Source organism: Syngnathus floridae, chromosome 13 (assembly GCF_059516105.1).
Source record: "Syngnathus floridae isolate MCC-2025c chromosome 13, RoL_Sflo_1.0, whole genome shotgun sequence".
Classification (NCBI taxonomy): Eukaryota; Metazoa; Chordata; class Actinopteri; order Syngnathiformes; family Syngnathidae; genus Syngnathus; species Syngnathus floridae.
Genome location: NC_142425.1, coordinates 2,233,467 through 2,250,137, shown reverse-complemented (window position 1 = coordinate 2,250,137; position 16,671 = coordinate 2,233,467). Strand labels below are relative to the sequence as shown.

The 16,671-nt window shown below is 47.8% G+C and overlaps 1 protein-coding gene across 10 annotated transcripts in view; it reads right to left on the bottom strand.

Moving 5' to 3' along the window:
• Positions 1 to 16,671, bottom strand: part of misp (mitotic spindle positioning) — a 58,760-nt gene that overhangs the window by 40,114 nt on the left and 1,975 nt on the right. For 4 of the 10 annotated variants that reach the window (XM_088393201.1, XM_088393203.1, XM_088393202.1 and 1 more), the window contains exons 2-3: positions 16,491 to 16,576; positions 16,372 to 16,410 (exon numbers count right to left, since the gene is read on the bottom strand). In XM_088393201.1, coding sequence (XP_088249327.1) covers positions 16,372 to 16,410; positions 16,491 to 16,576 — 125 coding nt within the window. Of the gene's footprint in view, positions 1 to 6,668; positions 7,963 to 7,985; positions 12,159 to 16,371; positions 16,411 to 16,490; positions 16,577 to 16,671 lie in introns of those variants that run through there. The other 6 variants (XM_088393198.1, XM_088393199.1, XM_088393200.1 and 3 more) reach the window with 4 other exon arrangements.

Sequence of the window (16,671 nt, the reverse complement as noted above, 5' to 3'; positions counted from 1 at the left end):
TTTAAGGAAACCACTATAACTATAGATAACCGTACTATCACTCAGAGTGATACTGTAACTAATCTCGGGGTAATATTTGACCAAACGCTCTCCTTTTAAAAACACATTAAGAATATAACCAGGATTGCGTTTTTTCACCTTCGTAATATTGCTAAGATTCATCCGATCCTCTCGACCGGGGATGCGGAAACTATTATACATGCGTTCGTCACGTCGCGCCTGGACTACTGTAATGTATTATTCTCTGGTCTTCCTAAGTCCAGCATCAAAAGTTTACAGTTAGTACAAAATGCCGCTGCGAGGCTGCTCTCACGGTCAAGAAAATTTGATCACATTACCCCAATATTAGCCAACTTACATTGGCTCCCGGTCCATTTAAGATGTGACTTCAAGGTTCTTCTACTAACCTATAAATCACTGCATGGCTTAGCGCCTTCATATCTCGTCGACCTAGTCGTTCCTTATGTTCCGTCTCGTAACCTTCGTTCGCAAAACGCTAGTCTTTTAGTTACACCAAGGGCCAAGAAAATGTCTGCAGGTTCTAGAGCATTCTCTATTTGGGCTCCAGAGCTTTGGAATGCCTTACCAATGGATATTAGAACTACTACCTCAGTAGAAACATTTAAGACACGTTTAAAGACACATTTCTATGAGATGGCCTTTAACTAACTTGTAGTGGCCGATTCGGCCGGAGTTTGTTTTGTATTCTCTGCCCACCGCCTCCCTGGCTGGGGAGGGGGTTGTATCCTGGATCTCGTTCTTTCGGTCACGACCCATAGCTTGTGACCATAGGTGAGGGTAGGAGCATAGATCGACCGGTAAATCGAGAGATTTGCCTTTTGGCTAAGCTTTTCACCACGACAAACTGGTACAGAGTCCGCATTACTGCCGACGCTGCACCAATCCGCCTGTCGATCTCGCGCTCTAACCTGCCCTCACTCGTGAACAAGACCCCTAGATACTTGAACTCCTCCACTTGGGGCAGGATCTCATCCCCGATACGGAGAGGGCATTAGACCCTTTTCCGACCGAGGACCATGGACTCAGATTTGGAGATGCTGACCCTCATCCCGACCGCTTCACACTCAATTGCGAACCGCTCCAGTGAAAGCTGGAGATCACGGCTTGAAGAAGCCAACAGCACCACGTCGTCTGCAAAAAGCAGAGACGCGATGCTGAGGTCCCCAAACCGGACCCCCTCAACGCCTTGGCTGCGCCTAGAAATGCTGTCCATAAAAATTATGAACAGAATCGGTGACAAAGGGCAGCCTTGGCGGAGTCCAACCTTCACTGGGAATAAATCCGACTCACTGCCGGAAATGCGGACCAAACTCTGGCATCGGTGATACAGGCCTTATCAGTTGGCTCGGCACCCAGTACTCCCGAAGCACCCTCCACAGAACCTCCCGAGGGACACGGTCGAACGCCTTCTCCAAGTCCACAAAACACATGTGGACTGGTTAGGCAAGCTCCCATGCCCCCTCGAGGATCCTGCCGAGGATGTAGACCTGGTCCACTGTTCCACGGCCAGGACGAAAGCCACACTGCTCCTCCTGAATCCAAGGTTCGACCTCCCGACGGACCCTCCTCTCCACCACCCGTGAATAGACCTTACCAGGGAAGCTGAGGAGTGTGATTCCCCTGTAATTGGAACACACCCTCCGGTACCCTTTCTTAAAGAGGGGAACCACCACCCCAGTCTGCCAATCCAGAGGCACCGTCCCCGATGTCCACGCAATGTTGTAGAGGTGTGTCAGCCATGACAGCCCCACAACATCCAGAGCCTTTAAGAACTCCGGGCAGATCTCATCCACCACAAGGGCTTTGCCACGGAGGAGTGTTTTTTAATTACCTCAGTGACTTCGACCTCAGAGATTGGAGTGTCCGCCTCAGAGTCTCCAGGCCCTGCTTCCACAATGGAAGGCGTGTAGGTGAAATTGAGGAGGTCTTTGAAGTATTCTCCCCACCGACTCACGACGGACAGAGTCGAGGTCAGCAGCACGCCATCTCCACTGTAAACAGTGTTGACGGTGCACTGCTTCCCCCTCCTGACACACCGGATGGTGGACCAGAATTTCCTCGAAGCCGTCCGGAAATCATTCTCCATGGCCTCGACAAACTCCTCCCACGCCCGGGTTTTTGCCTCAGCACCCGCCGAAGCCGCTTTCCGCTTGGCCATCCGGTACCTGTCAGCTGCCTCCGGAGTCCCGCAGGCAGAAACGGCCCGATAGGACTCCTTCTTCAGATTGACGGCATCCCTTACCGCCGGTGTCCACCAGCGGGTTCGGGGATTGCCGTCACGACAGGCATCAACGACCTGACGGCCACAGCTCTGGTCGACTGCCTCAACAATGGAGGCACGGAAGATGGTCCACTCAGACTCAATGTCCCCCACCTCCCCCGGGACGTGGGAAAAGCTCTGCCGGAGGTGGGAGTTGAAGCTCTTCCTGACAGGGGATTCTGCCAGACGTTCCCAGCCGACCCTCACAGAGCGTTTGGATCTGCCAGGTCGGACCAGCATCTTACCCCACCATCGGAGCCAACCCACCACCAGGTGGTGATCAGTTGACAGCTCCGCCCCTCTCTTCACCCGAGTGTCCAAAACACGCGGCCGCAAATCCGATGACACGACTACAAAGTCGATCATCGAACTGCGACCTAGGGTGTCCTGGTGCCAAGTGCACACATGGACACCCTTATGCTTGAACATGGTGTTCATTATAGAAAATCCGTGTTGAGCACAGAAGTCCAATAATAGAACACCGCTCGGGTTCAGATCAGGGGGGCCGTTCCTCCCAATCACGCCCCTCCAGGTCTCACTGTCATTGCCCACATGAGCATTGAAGTCACCCAGTAGAACAATGGAGTCCCCAGAAGGAGCGCTCTCCAGTACTTCCTCCAGGGACTCCAAGAAGGGCAGGTACTCTGAGCCGCCGTTTGGTGCATAGACACAAACAACAGTCATGACCCGTCCCCCCACCCGAAGGCCCGAGGGAGGCTACCCTCTCGTTCACCGGGGTGAACCCCAATGTGCAGGCGCCCAGCCGGGGGGCAATAAGTATGCCCACACCTGCTCAACGCCTCTGACCGTGGGCAACTCCAGAGTGGAAGAGAGTCCAACCCCTCTCGAGAGGGCTTGTACCAGTACCCAAACTGTGTGTGGAGGCAAGTCCGACTATGTCTAGTCCAGGGGTCGGCAACCCGCGGCTCGCCCCTAGCGGCTCCCTGGAGCTCTTGCAAAACTGCTTGAAAATGGAAAAAGATGTTTTTGTTTTGTTTTGTTTTTTTGAAATATGGTTTTTAGATGGTAATCATGACACAAACATTCTTATGCTGTAGAAAATTTATGTAGTTGTAAATATATTAAAAGTACAGAATTTCAGAATGGCGCAAAATTGCGTCATAGCAAGCGACCTAGCACAGGCGAGTTGTAAACAAACAGGTGTGTGAGTGACGGGCCATGGATTCAAAAGGCAAAAAGAGAAAGATTACTGATAAGAACAGAGGCTTCAAGAAAGAATGGACTCAACTATTTGCTTTTGTTGCCAATGCTGAAGGATTGCCTGAATGTTTGATTTGCAATGAGAAGTTGTCAAATATAACGAGAAGAGCAATTTGGAGCGACATTTTCAGCTAAAGCATGCTAAATTTGCTGCCGATCACCCAGTTGGAACTGAGAGGAGAGATGCAATTTGAGGAACGAAAAAACAGTTTCAAGAAGTGGATTGTATCTGAAAAACTCTACTAGTGCGGCAGGTTTTGTTGCAGCCCGGGAGATAATAAAGCGCGGAAAACTATTCACCAATGGCAAGTACATGACGGATTCATTCGTTAAAATATCAGTGCCTATTTTCGGATTTCAAAAACAAAACCGAGATCATTCAGAAAATTAAAGACGTGCCTCTCTCTGCAAAAACAGTGAAGGAAATGGTCATTTGAATGGCAAACAATATCACCGATCAGCAAATCAAGGACATCAATTCAGCTCCAGCTTTCTCAATTGCCTGTGATGAGTCGTGTGACGTGACCGATATCGAACAGACAGCTCTGCTATGCAGGCACGTGAACTCTAATGGGCCGCAAGAAGAAATTGATACCACTCAAAGGCCAAACACGGGGGGAGGACATTTGCGAGGCTGTGCTGCAGTGTTTAAATGATATACACTGGCCACCTGATTTCAGTCGCTCCAGACGGAGTATGAGAGGGTGGCAAACGTTTGTGACTTTACAACAGAAAGCATTGGATTGAAATTTGCTTGTATTCCATTGCACCAAGAGGCGCTGTGTGCATAAACATTCCCACCGGAGTGTATGGAGGTATGGAACCTTGTCATCCATATTGTGAACAAAATAATCGCAAAAGCATTAAACCACCGCCAGTTCCGTGAATTGCTAGATGAAGTTGACAGCGAATATGCCGATCTCCTGGTTGCACAACAAAGTCCGCTGGCTATCCAGGGGTACATCACAGCCTCTGTTCAACATTTAGGAGACTAACAACACTCAGCACATGTGCGAAAATTGACAAATATTCTCAAACATCCCCTGATCTTAAACTTTTATTTGTAGCCTACTTAATTATTTTAATAGTAGGCATACACTCATGTATTGACAGTCTATGTTGCCTTATAAAAAGCTTTTTGATTTTTGTGGCTCCAGACAGGTATGGTGGGGTTCTTTTGGGGTCAATATAGCTCTTTGAACATTTTGGGTTGCCGACCCCTGGTCTTGTCGGAACTTTTCTGCTTCGCACACCAGCTTGGGCTCTTTTCCAGCCAGAGAGGTGACATTCCATGTCCCAAGAGCCAGCTTCTGCAGCCGGGGATCGGACCGCCAAGGCCTTTGGCCGCCGCCCAGCTCACTCTGCACTCGACCCCTTTGGCCCCTCCCACAGGTGGTGAACCCATGGGAAGGGGGCCCCACGTTTTCTTTTCGGGCTGTGCCCAGCCAGGCCCCATGGGCGAAGGCCCGGCCACCAGACGCTCGCCTTCGAGCCCTACCTCCAGGCCTGGCTCCAGAGGGGGGCCCCGGTGACCCGCGTCTGGGCAAGGGAAAACGAGGTCCATTTATTTGTGAGCCGTGCTTTGTCTGGCCCCTCACCTAGGACCCTTTTGCCATGGGTGACCCTACCAGGGGCATGAAGCCCCCGACAACATGGCTCCTAGGATCATTGGGACATGCAAACCCCTCCACCTCGATAAGGTGACAACTCACGGAGGGGCAGGGCAAAGTTTATAGATGGAAAATGGCTCATTTAAATATTGCAGCTAACATTTGTTTCATTCTTAAACAGCTCGGAAGTGAGTGTGAAACGCATATGACAGGGAAAAGTGAGAACATTTTTTTTCTAGGCATTAGTCATATATATAAAGAGGTCATATCTGCAGTAATTTAAGTAAGTATTTTATTTCTATGTCTGTTTTTTCTCAGAGTTTCTGAAGGTCATCGTGGAGACCCTTCTGGCAATCCCTAGGCTGAGGAGCCTCAACTCTCGTTCATAATGTGACACAGAGAGTGGACGGTTGCCCATGACTGATCTGGTGACCTTTGACATGATGTCCAAGGAAATAAATGACAAACAGGATGCAAGACTGAATGACTAAGCTTGGAATCGGTTTGTCAACATTTTGGATGTTGTGGTCCCCCCTTGACAGCTTACAAATGGAACCTGTAGGGTTCCGTTTGGTTTAATTGCTGTACTATCAAAGTTACTGACTTTTCAGTTATTTTAGCGTGATTTACGAGAAAAAAAGTTCTCAATCCAATTTTGTCCCTAAGTAATTCCACTCTTCTGAGACACTGTTCATAATTTGTTATATACAGATGCAAAGCAGTCTCGTGTTGGGAGGGGCTAATTTGACGACATGCATGTTTCCAAGAAGACCATAGACAGGTATGATTAATTTGACATCTGTACTGTAGATTAGAAAAGACGACATTGAAGGCTTATGATGTGGTGGCGTAATACTGTTCTCAATGTTGATTTTTTTTTTTTCTGATGTAGACTCTACACACAAATGTCGATGACAACGATCAATATGCGTGGTGGTGTGACTTGTGCAAAGAGGGCCCTCAAGAAGACTGCTTTGTTAGCACTGGTAAATGGGAAAAAAACCTGTCTGCTCGTTCCTGTGCGATTGCTTCGTGTTAGAAATGTGCGACTTACATGACATACATTAAGGAAAAACAATTTTACAGGTAGTCGTTTTTTTATATTCATATTTCTATTCCAGAGTAATCCCAAGATCTACAATGAGTGGTGTCCGATGTCCATTGAGTTCATCTTTGTAGAAGCTGTTGGGGACACGCACAAAGTGGCCACGGATGATAAAACAAGAACAGCAATGGCTTTAAAATTAAAACAGGCTCCCAGGCGCTGAGTGGCAGAGGGGTGCTGTTAAAACCCCACAAGAAACTGATGTTTATTTTATTTTCCCCCTTGTGTTTGGCTGAGCAGGTTTTTATTTATTTTATATGTCCTACATAAGAAGTATGTACATATTTATAATGCAACGTAGTAGTTTTGTTCTATTAAAATAGCCCCCATCTTTTCATATTTTATGTATATTTCTACATTTTTTAAACGTGATATGATCAAAAACATGGCACATTAATGTTTGAGATGGTTGGATAATGTTTGAAATTTTTTTTTTATAAAGGTTCAATCATCATTTTGGTTAATTTTATTATCAAAAGGTGTATTTATATCTACAGCTAACATAACTATGACGTTTTTAAAAACTATGTAAATTTTCACACCCTGGAACATCACTAATCACATGCATTTTCACAACATCCTGGAACTACACAAAGGTAAGGATCACATGCATATGCTATGCTATAGACGCGTCTATGGCATAGATGTCTAATAGCGGTCTACGCGATAGACGTCTATATGAAACTTTCACTGGTAGGCATGTTTTAGCTAGGTTTTAGTCTAGACGTCTAGGCACCATATAAGCGGTCAAATAGACTGATTTTAGACCGGAAAAGCAATTCAACATTCAAGTCCAAAAGCACTGCAGGGGCGCTGCCTTGCATCCTGGACCTTGAGACTTGCCATGCTGTATCCATGGAAACGGTCTTGGTGGAGATGAAACGCATACATGCGTGTGCTGCATAGATGTCTAATAGCGGTCTACGCGATAGACGTCTATATGAAACTTTCACTGGTAGGCATGTTTTAGCTAGGTTTTAGTCCAGACGTCTAGGCACCATATAAGCGGTCAAATAGACTGCTTTTAGAGCGGGAAAGCAATTCAACGTTCAAGTCCAAAAGCACTGCAGGGGCGCTGCCTTGCATCCTGGACCTTGAGACTTGCCATGCTGTATCCATGGAAACGGTCTTGGTGGAGATGAAACGCATACATGCGTGTGCTGCATAGATGTCTAATAGCGGTCTACGCGATAGACGTCTATATGAAACTTTCACTGGTAGGCATGTTTTAGCTAGGTTTTAGTCCAGACGTCTAGGCACCATATAAGCGATCAAATAGACTGCTTTTAGAGCGGGAAAGCAATTCAACGTTCAAGTCCAAAAGCACTGCAGGGGCGCTGCCTTGCATCCTGGACCTTGAGACTTGCCATGCTGTATCCATGGAAACGGTCTTGGTGGAGATGAAACGCATACGCGTGTATGCGGAAGCGCATGCACTTGCAACCCTCAGCACGCTGCCATGGATACAGTATATGTGCTCTTTGGAATAGAACGAATGGATCAGCATCCTCGTCGTCTTCATCATCATCATTATCATGGCCATGCCTTCCTCCGCACCTTACAAACTTGATGCGGCCACATTTGAGAGCAACGCACAGCTAGATCTGGATCCGGGGACCACCGCTGAGGGGTTCCCGGTTCTGGATAGGGTGCGGAATGTGCTTCCGCTAGTTGGCAAAGAGCCCCGCTTCCCAGCGCAAAGCCCGTTGGCTTTTGTGTCGAATGACTCGAGTTGATTCCACCACCTGCCAACACATATTGACCATGATAGTGAAGGAATGGGGTCGAAATCCAAAAAGTCCTGCCTAGCTACAAAAACAGATATGCTCAAACCTCACTGAATAAAGTACAAAAGCAGACAAGTATATTCACATATTAAATCAATAAAAGAAACATTTTAAGCATATAATTATACCTGCACACCAAACCAATAAAGAAGACGTAACTAGACATTTTTATATATGGTGATGACATAGGTTTTTATAACTTCATAATCCAATATGTATTTCTGTGCACTGTGAAATGACAAATGTTTGTTGATATATGCCTGAATAGCATAACAACCCTTAAGAAACTGTTTAATGCATGCCTGATGTTATTCTAATTCACAGACACGGCCCAAGGTGTCTAAGAATGTTTTGTACTTGATTATATCTTATGTTTTGATCAATGCTTGATGTGACGTCGTATTTTGCCTAATGCTAGACACCAGCCTTGGATTACTATTGAATGTTCTGGACAGAAAGAAAATGTTTTGACTAATAATGAAAACTACGGTCGGAAGCATAATTGAACTAAGAATGTGACAAACAAACAAATGCATGGTAAGTGGTGAGTAAGAACTTTGCATAGTCAGGGAACATTAACGAATTGATGATGTCGCACACAAAACTTCACATAAGTCCGTACAAAATGACAAAAGTGGAAGGATGATGAATGGACGAGGTGCGACAGTGTATGTGCAAGAATGGAGGAGAATGTTTACAGGAAGGTCACTTGAAGATAAAACCAGCAGGTGCCAGAGGGAGGCAGCCAAGAACCAAAGATGATCGCCAAGGCCGAAAGACGAAAAGGAAAACAACAGCCCCCACACACATCGAATCGCACATAATCAGCACCCAACACCATGGAACCAGCTCTCACCGAAGCAGCACCCACTCCCATGGTATCAAACTCTCCTGCGAACTTGCCCCACCCCAAAGACTCATCACCCATCAAACTCGGCCCACACCGGCATGTGCAACTGAATATAAGCTGACCAAAGAACCTTGAACGTTGTCACGGTCGGGTGGAGCATGGAGCAGGACGACCAAGTGCAGCTTGGACCAGGGTTTATTGGTGAACTCAAAAAAAGCAAACTGGCACGACGTAACCACAATAACACGAATGACTGACCGGGACGTGAAACCAGACGACATCAGGACATGACGACAGCAAGACCGGACGACAACAGGAACCAAAAAAAACCTCATGACAGGAACACACAACGTAAATCCAACACCGAACAACCACAACCAATGATCCGACAGGGAGTGAGGGGCAGACAGGACTTATATACACGACAGGTAACGAGAGGCAGGTGGGAATAATCACACTGATCATGGGCTCACAGGAGGGGAGGGGCGAGCACACAGAAACCAAGAAAACAGACACAGTGGAGCAGTTGGGGACGAGACGTGACAGAACCCCCCCCACAAGGGACGGCTCCCGACGTCCCCCCCAAAAAAAAAAAAACTACTTGGGGAACCGAACCGCGCTCGGGCGGCGACCCGGGGAACCGAACCGCGCTTGGGCGGCGACCCGGGGAACAGAACCGCGCTCGGGCGGCGACTTGGGGAACAGAACCGCGCTCGGGCGGCGACTTTGGGAACAAAACCGCGCTCGGGCGGCGACTTGGGGAACAGAACCTCGCTCGGGAGGCGACTTGGGGAATAGAACTGCGCTCGGGTGGCGACTTGGGGAACAGAACCGCGCTCGGGTGGCGACTTGGGGAACCAAACCGCGCTCGGGCGGCGACTTGGGGGACAGAACCGCGCTCGGGCGGCGACTTTGGGAACAAAACCGCGCTCGGGCGGCGACTTGGGGAACAGAACCTCGCTCGGGAGGCGACTTGGGGAACCAAACCGCGCTCGGGTGGCGACTTGGGGAACCAAACCGCGCTCGGGCGGCGACTTGGGGGACAGACCCGCACTCGGGCGGACACTAGGGGACAGAACCGCACTCTGGCGGCGACGATTTGGGGAACAGAACTGCACTCGGCGGCGTTCAGGGACCCAGGGCCACACTCGCGGCACACACTGGGGACCTGAACCGCAATCGGCAGCACTTGGGGAACATGAACCGCACTCGGGCGGCAACCCTAACCTAAACCGCACTCGGGCGGCAACCCTAACCTGAACCGCACTCGGGCGGCAACCCTAACCTGAACCACAATCTGTGGCAACACAAACATGAACCGCACTCGGGTGGCAACACAAACATAAAATGCATTCGGATGGCGACTCTGGAAGTCCGTTCAGCAATTGGCTGCGACTCTGGAAGTCTGTACCGCGATCGGCGGCAACTCTGAAAGTCCGTACCGCGATCGGCGGCATTTCAGAAGACGTGGCTGTGCGTAGCGGCAGGAGCCATCACGCGCCGCAGCAGTGGGAGTGGAGCCAGGTGCAGCTGGCTCAAAGTCCGGCGACGACCGCGGGTCCGGCGTTGCTGGCAAGAAGTCCGACGACGGCCGTGGGTCCAGTGACGCCGGGGTGAGGCCCGATGGTGGCCACGAGTCTGATGGCGGCCGCGGGTCCGGCGTCGCTGGAGCGAAGTCTGGTGGCGGCCGCGGGTCCGGTGTCGCGGGAGCAAGTTCGACGGCAGCTGTGGAGCCCACGGTGCTGGAACCTGCTCAGACGTCGTTTTGGTGGTTGGATCATTCTGTCACGGGATCGGATGGAGCAGGGCGACCAAATGCAGCTTGGACCAGGGTTTATTGGGGAAAACAAAAACCAGACTCTGCAAACTGACGTGACTTAACAAAACAACTAGAGGACTAACAGACAGGGACGTGACACAAAGGACGTGAAGACATTTAACGACAACAAGCACCATCAAGACAACAACAACACACACCACAACACAACACAACCACACACACCACCACACCACACACACACAGGGGGGAAGCACACCAGTCCAAATGGCCTCACCGGCCATGGCAAAGTCCTAACCGCTGCAACTCTGGGGACATGAACCGCAATCGGCGGCGACTCTGGGGACACGAACCGCAATCTGCGGCGACTCTGGGGACACGAACTGCAATCGGTGGCAACTCTGGGGACACGAACCGCAATCGGCAGCAACTCTGGGGACACGAACCGCAATCGGCGGCAACTCTGGGTACACAAACCGCAATCGGCGGCAACTCTGGGGACACGAACCGCAATCGGCGGTAAATCTGGAACACGAACCGCAATCGGCGGTAACTCTGGAACACGAACCGCAATCGGCGGCAACTCTTGGAACACGAACCGCAATCGGCGGCAACTCTTGGAACACGAACCGCAACCGGCGGCAACTCTAGGAACACGAACCGCAATCGGCGGCAACTCTGGAACACGAACCGCAATCGGCGGCAACTCTAGGGACACGAACCGCAATCGGTGGCATACAAAAAGTCAGAGCCGCAATCGGCGGCATACAAAAAGTCAGAGCCGCAATCTGCGGCGTTTGGAAGTCCGGACCGCGATCAGCGGCATTCGGAAGGCGGGGCTGTGTGCAGGTGGATCGAAGTCTGGCGACGGTCGCGGGTCTGGCGACGCTGGCGTGGGGCCCGATGGTGGTCGCGAGCCCTGATGGCGCCGGAAGGAACTCCGATGGCGGCTGCGGGTCCAGCGTCGCGGGTGCGAAGTCCGATGGCGGCCGCGGAGCCCATGGCACTAGAGCAAGCTCGGACGACGGACGTGGATCGGGCGTCGCGGACGGGAGCAGGTGGTGGAGTGGGTCCAAGCGCTGGTCGCCGTAGTGGTCGGATCATTCTGTCACGGTCGGGTGGAGCATGGAGCAGGATGACCAAGTGCAGCTTGGACCAGGGTTTATTGGTGAACTCAAAAAAGGCAAACTGACACGACGTAACCACAATAACATGAATGACCGGGACGTGAAACCAGACGACATCAGGACATGACGACAGCAAGACGACAACCACAACCAATGATCCGACAGGGAGTGAGGGGCATACAGGACTTATATACACGACAGGTAACGAGAGCCAGGTGGGAATAATCACACTGATCATGGGCACACAGGAGGGGAGGGGCGAGCACACAGACAGAAACCAAGACAACAGACACAGTGGAGCAGTTGGGGACGAGACGTGACAAACGTTGCCTTTTCTGAATGGAGATTTTCTGCTCTTGAGCATGCTCGCACGAAAGGCCCAGCGCTGTATTGTACTTTCCTGAAAACAGAGCTTTCTTAACAAGAATTGTGATTGAACTCAACCAACCTGTGTAAGTCTAAATTTTGTTTCGGTGTCTCAGTCTTTTCCTTACATTGCAAAAGACAACGAACACGCAGGGAGTAAATTGGATAACAGATGATTGGCTCTGGCTTTTGCCGTGAGGCACGGATAGTGCGCTTCCTAAATTGTGAACCAAATCCAACAACAGCAAGGCTCAATATTCCAAGCAAGTCGTTCATTCTGCTCAATCATGCACAAACTCAGGTACGAGCTACCATGGACTTTCTAGGACAGTGCTCGTGTAACAGGGTTAAGCTTTTTCACTTAAACATAAACTTAATTTATTGTTTTTTTTCCTCTCTCTGCTCTGGCTAGGAAGGGGGCAACCTGTTCAAATTTGCCACACTACCTGAACAGACCCCAGGAAGACAGAAAGAGTGAGGCAATGTCCAAGACTCAACGTTTTCAAAATGGGAGGGGGGTACCTATTCTAACAGGTTGACATTTTTATAGAGTTCCTGTTACAATTTTTATTCCCCCTCCCCACCACCTGTCACTTTGCTTGGGACAAATAAAGCCTTCAGAACTGAAATTCTTTCTCAATCATTCATTCAAATCAATTCACTCCAATCATTATTGTTATGAATGTTTTCATCACAAAACGTGCGTGGCTTTTTCTTAAATAAACACTTTTTACATTGCTGTAGTGTCAGCATTTAATTATAATGCACTGTCATTTTTATTGCAAATTAATCAATGCAACAATATTAGGTTGCGTTGAAAATACCTGAGTAATAAAAATTGATTAATGATGATCACAATGAAGTATAAGGTCTCCTTTGTAATATATACTCCATGCATGTAATGCTCCCCAAAAAGTGGAGCTCCTTTGCATCGAGGTTTATGCAAAGAGCTCAGGTGACTATATCATTGCTTTTTGGTGAAGTGATTGAGTGTTCCGTCTGCACGATCGGTCTTTGAACATACCTCGAGTCAACGGCACAACGCGAATGAACTTAAACAAATAAAATGAAATAAACCCTTTCTAAAAGTGAAAATTGACTGACGCAAATGTGTGTTCTTCATGTTTTTATTGAAAACAACCTAGTGCTGTCGCCGCACGGCATCGGTTTTGATATAAATTTTTGTGTATCAATAAATGTATATTAAACCATTTTAGTGGATATGTTATCATTAGAACATTAAATGATAGCTACAAAAATGTAAATACTATATTAATAGTATAAATGACGTACAGAAAATGATGTACAAGTAATATAAATACGACACGTGTGTGTGTGTTCGTGTGCAGCATGTAGATGTAGCCAAAGAATACATACTGTAAATATGTTTTTAGAACTCTTATTATTATAACCACTTTTTTATAACAAGGTACAAGTGTAGATACTGTAAATATGTTTTTAGAATACTTTTATTGGTATAACAATTTTTTATAACAAGTTACAATACTGTAAATATGTTTTTAGAACTCTTATTATTATAACAACTTTTTTATAATAAGGTACAAGCATACGTACTGCAATTGGGTGGGCACTCCCTGCCCTCTGCTGGTGTGCGGGCAACTTTCGTGCCATAATTCCGCAATTTAGAATTTAATTTTTTTGTTTTTTATATTTGGGGGGGGGGGGGATTCGCGATGTACTAGAATTGCGATAAATGAACCGCGATGTAGCGAGGGATGACTGTATTGCCTTTTGTAGTATATTTTTCTTCTGCTCCTAGTCTTGTATCATATTTTTCGGACTAAAAGTTGCTCCGGAATATACGTCGCATTAGCCATAAAATGCAGAATAACGTGAAAAAAACATATATAAGTTGCTCCGGAGTATAAGTCGCATTTTTCGGGGAAATTTATTCGACAAAATCCAACACCAAGAACAGACATGAACGAGCAACAACAGGCTAAACGATAGGTATGCTAACGTGACATAAACACAAACGAAGAGCTGAGAACAGGCCTGACGTAACATTCAGAGTTAATCAAATAACTATTACATAAATGACACGTTTCCAAAACCATCTGTGTCACTCCAATTAATTAAATCCATCGATTTAATGGATCATTTCCTTTATGGAAATGATGCCGCGTATGCGCCGCGCCGCTGACGTCTAAATATTCTAAATATTCCACAGACCCATATAACGATATATAAAGTATATATCAAATAACAATCATATAAACAACAATATTATCAAACCATCTGTGTCACTCCATATCATTAAATCCATCGATCAAATTCCTCGCCTTTTGTCAACAACGCCGCATGTGCGCGGCTGACGTCAGCCTCGTCGTCATTCCACAAATCTGGTATATAACAATATTGTACCGTTACCAAAGTACCAGGAAAGATGTGGGTTTGGTAAACGGTTCAACGAGCCAACAACTACTGAACTGTAACGATAAAAACATACAAGTTGCTACACGAATTAAAATATATAAAATAGTAACTATAACATAAATAGTTCACCGCCACACGGCTCCAAGCACTGGCGTTGACTTCCAGGCGTGTGGCGGCGTGGACTTCCATCCCCAGAGGTGGCACTTCTAGCCACGGAGGTGCAAGAGAGCTCCATTGAATAGGACCGGACGTGCGTAAAAGCCATGTCCGAGCCCCATCCACCGTTCCCGGACAGCCACCCGACCTCGCGCTGGCCCCCGACTTCCATCCACGGAGGTGAAAGAGAGATCCGTAGAGTAGGACCGGGCGTGCGTAAAAGCCATAATAGTTTTTCAAACCTTCCGTGTCATGCTGTCAGGACTCGTCCCCGATCGTGTCATGGTTCTGTTCGTGTGTCTGTGTGCTCGCCCCTCCCCTCCTGTGTGCCCATGATCAGTGTGATTATTCCCACCTGCCTCTCGTTACCTGTCATGTATATAAGTCCTGTCTGCCCCTCACTCCCTGTCGGATCGTCGATGTCATCCCGTTTGCTGTCCTTGTGGTTCCTGTCTGTTTCGAGTCTGTTTTTGTTTGCCATCCCTGCCGGTCAGTCTGTCATGTTATTAGTTTGCCAGTTCTCGCCTGTTTCCCTCGATGCCTCGTTCCACTTCCCTTTTCCCTCAATAAACCCTGGTCCAAGCTGCACTTGGTCGCCCTGCTCCATGTTCCATCCGATCCGTGACACACGCCAAATAATGAAATCCTTCAAACTCTTCGTGTCACTTACAAGCAAAGCCGCTCATGATGCCGGTAGTACGTGGGGCTCTTCATCATCCCGTGATCGAATCTTTGTCCTTTATGTAAACAACCGCCGCGCCGCTGACGTCACTTAAAATTCAAATTACAGTAATCCCTTGCTACATCGCGGTTCGTTTATCGTGGTTTCACTTTTTTTTTTATTTTGAAAATTTGTGAAAAAATTCACATATAAGTCGCTCCTCAGTATAAGTCGGCCCCCAAACTGAAAAAAAACGTGACTTATAGTTCGAAAAATACGGTATGTTTTTATAAGGTTGGGATCATGTACCAGGTCAGGCACTGATCTGTTCATGCGGGATATTGGGGTTTGGTGTCAGTAATGTATAATTACTGACGACAGAATATAGAACGGCCAGTTGTTTGTGACCAGAAAAAAATGAGAAGGTTATATAGAAGGTATATGGGCTGCAGGACGAACAAGTGAGTTGGGGGTCAACCCGCAGCTGTTAGGCAAAGCGATGGGGTCAAGAGTTGCCGGGTATAAAGCATGGAGACTAGAAGACTGAAGGTGGCCACTCAACAATTTTTCTTTGGGCGTGAAGCACTTCATTCTGACATTGTTGGAAAACAGCTGAACACCGAAGACAATTCATGATATCAAGGTCTTTTGAGCCATTCTCATCAATGTCGCCGTTTAGCACAAATTCTACTTTGATTTCATGCCCAGAGATGAGGAAACCTCCATTTTACGTTGTTAATACGAATATTTTTGCGTGTTTATGGAGAAGGGACGTAGGAAGACCAACTGTGTGCCACATTGTCCTCTCCAGGTATTTTTGTCTTGAACTGACGTTATTAATTTTGCCGTTAGTTTTGTGAATGCCATCGAGTACTGTTGCACTTTTGTGTTTTCAAATGGAAAAAAAATATTGGAAAAAAACTTTATTTTGCTGTGCTGTTGATTGCGGTTTTGTGTAGGTGAGCAGATTAAGAAAACATACTGCATGTGTGGCTTACGCGATTAATGAACTGATGGATGCATTAGTGCTCACCTGGTTGTTGATGTCATCGATGGGCTCGATTCCAGCGTACTAAAAAATGAGCAGACAGGCAAGTAAGTGGCGGGCGTGCCAGAGAACCCTCTCTTTGCTGTCTTTTGAATTGCACTCACGGCTCCGTCGTTGATCCTAAGTCTCTCCCATCGCTCCTCAAAGTCCTTCAGCAGTGCCCCCATCGGGCCTTTTGGCAGGGGTGAAGCTATGAGGATCACATGACATCACATGGTTCAGTATTGTGTGATGTCTTTAGCCAGGTTATTGATTAGTCAAAAGAGGAGCCGGTTGGCCGAGGGC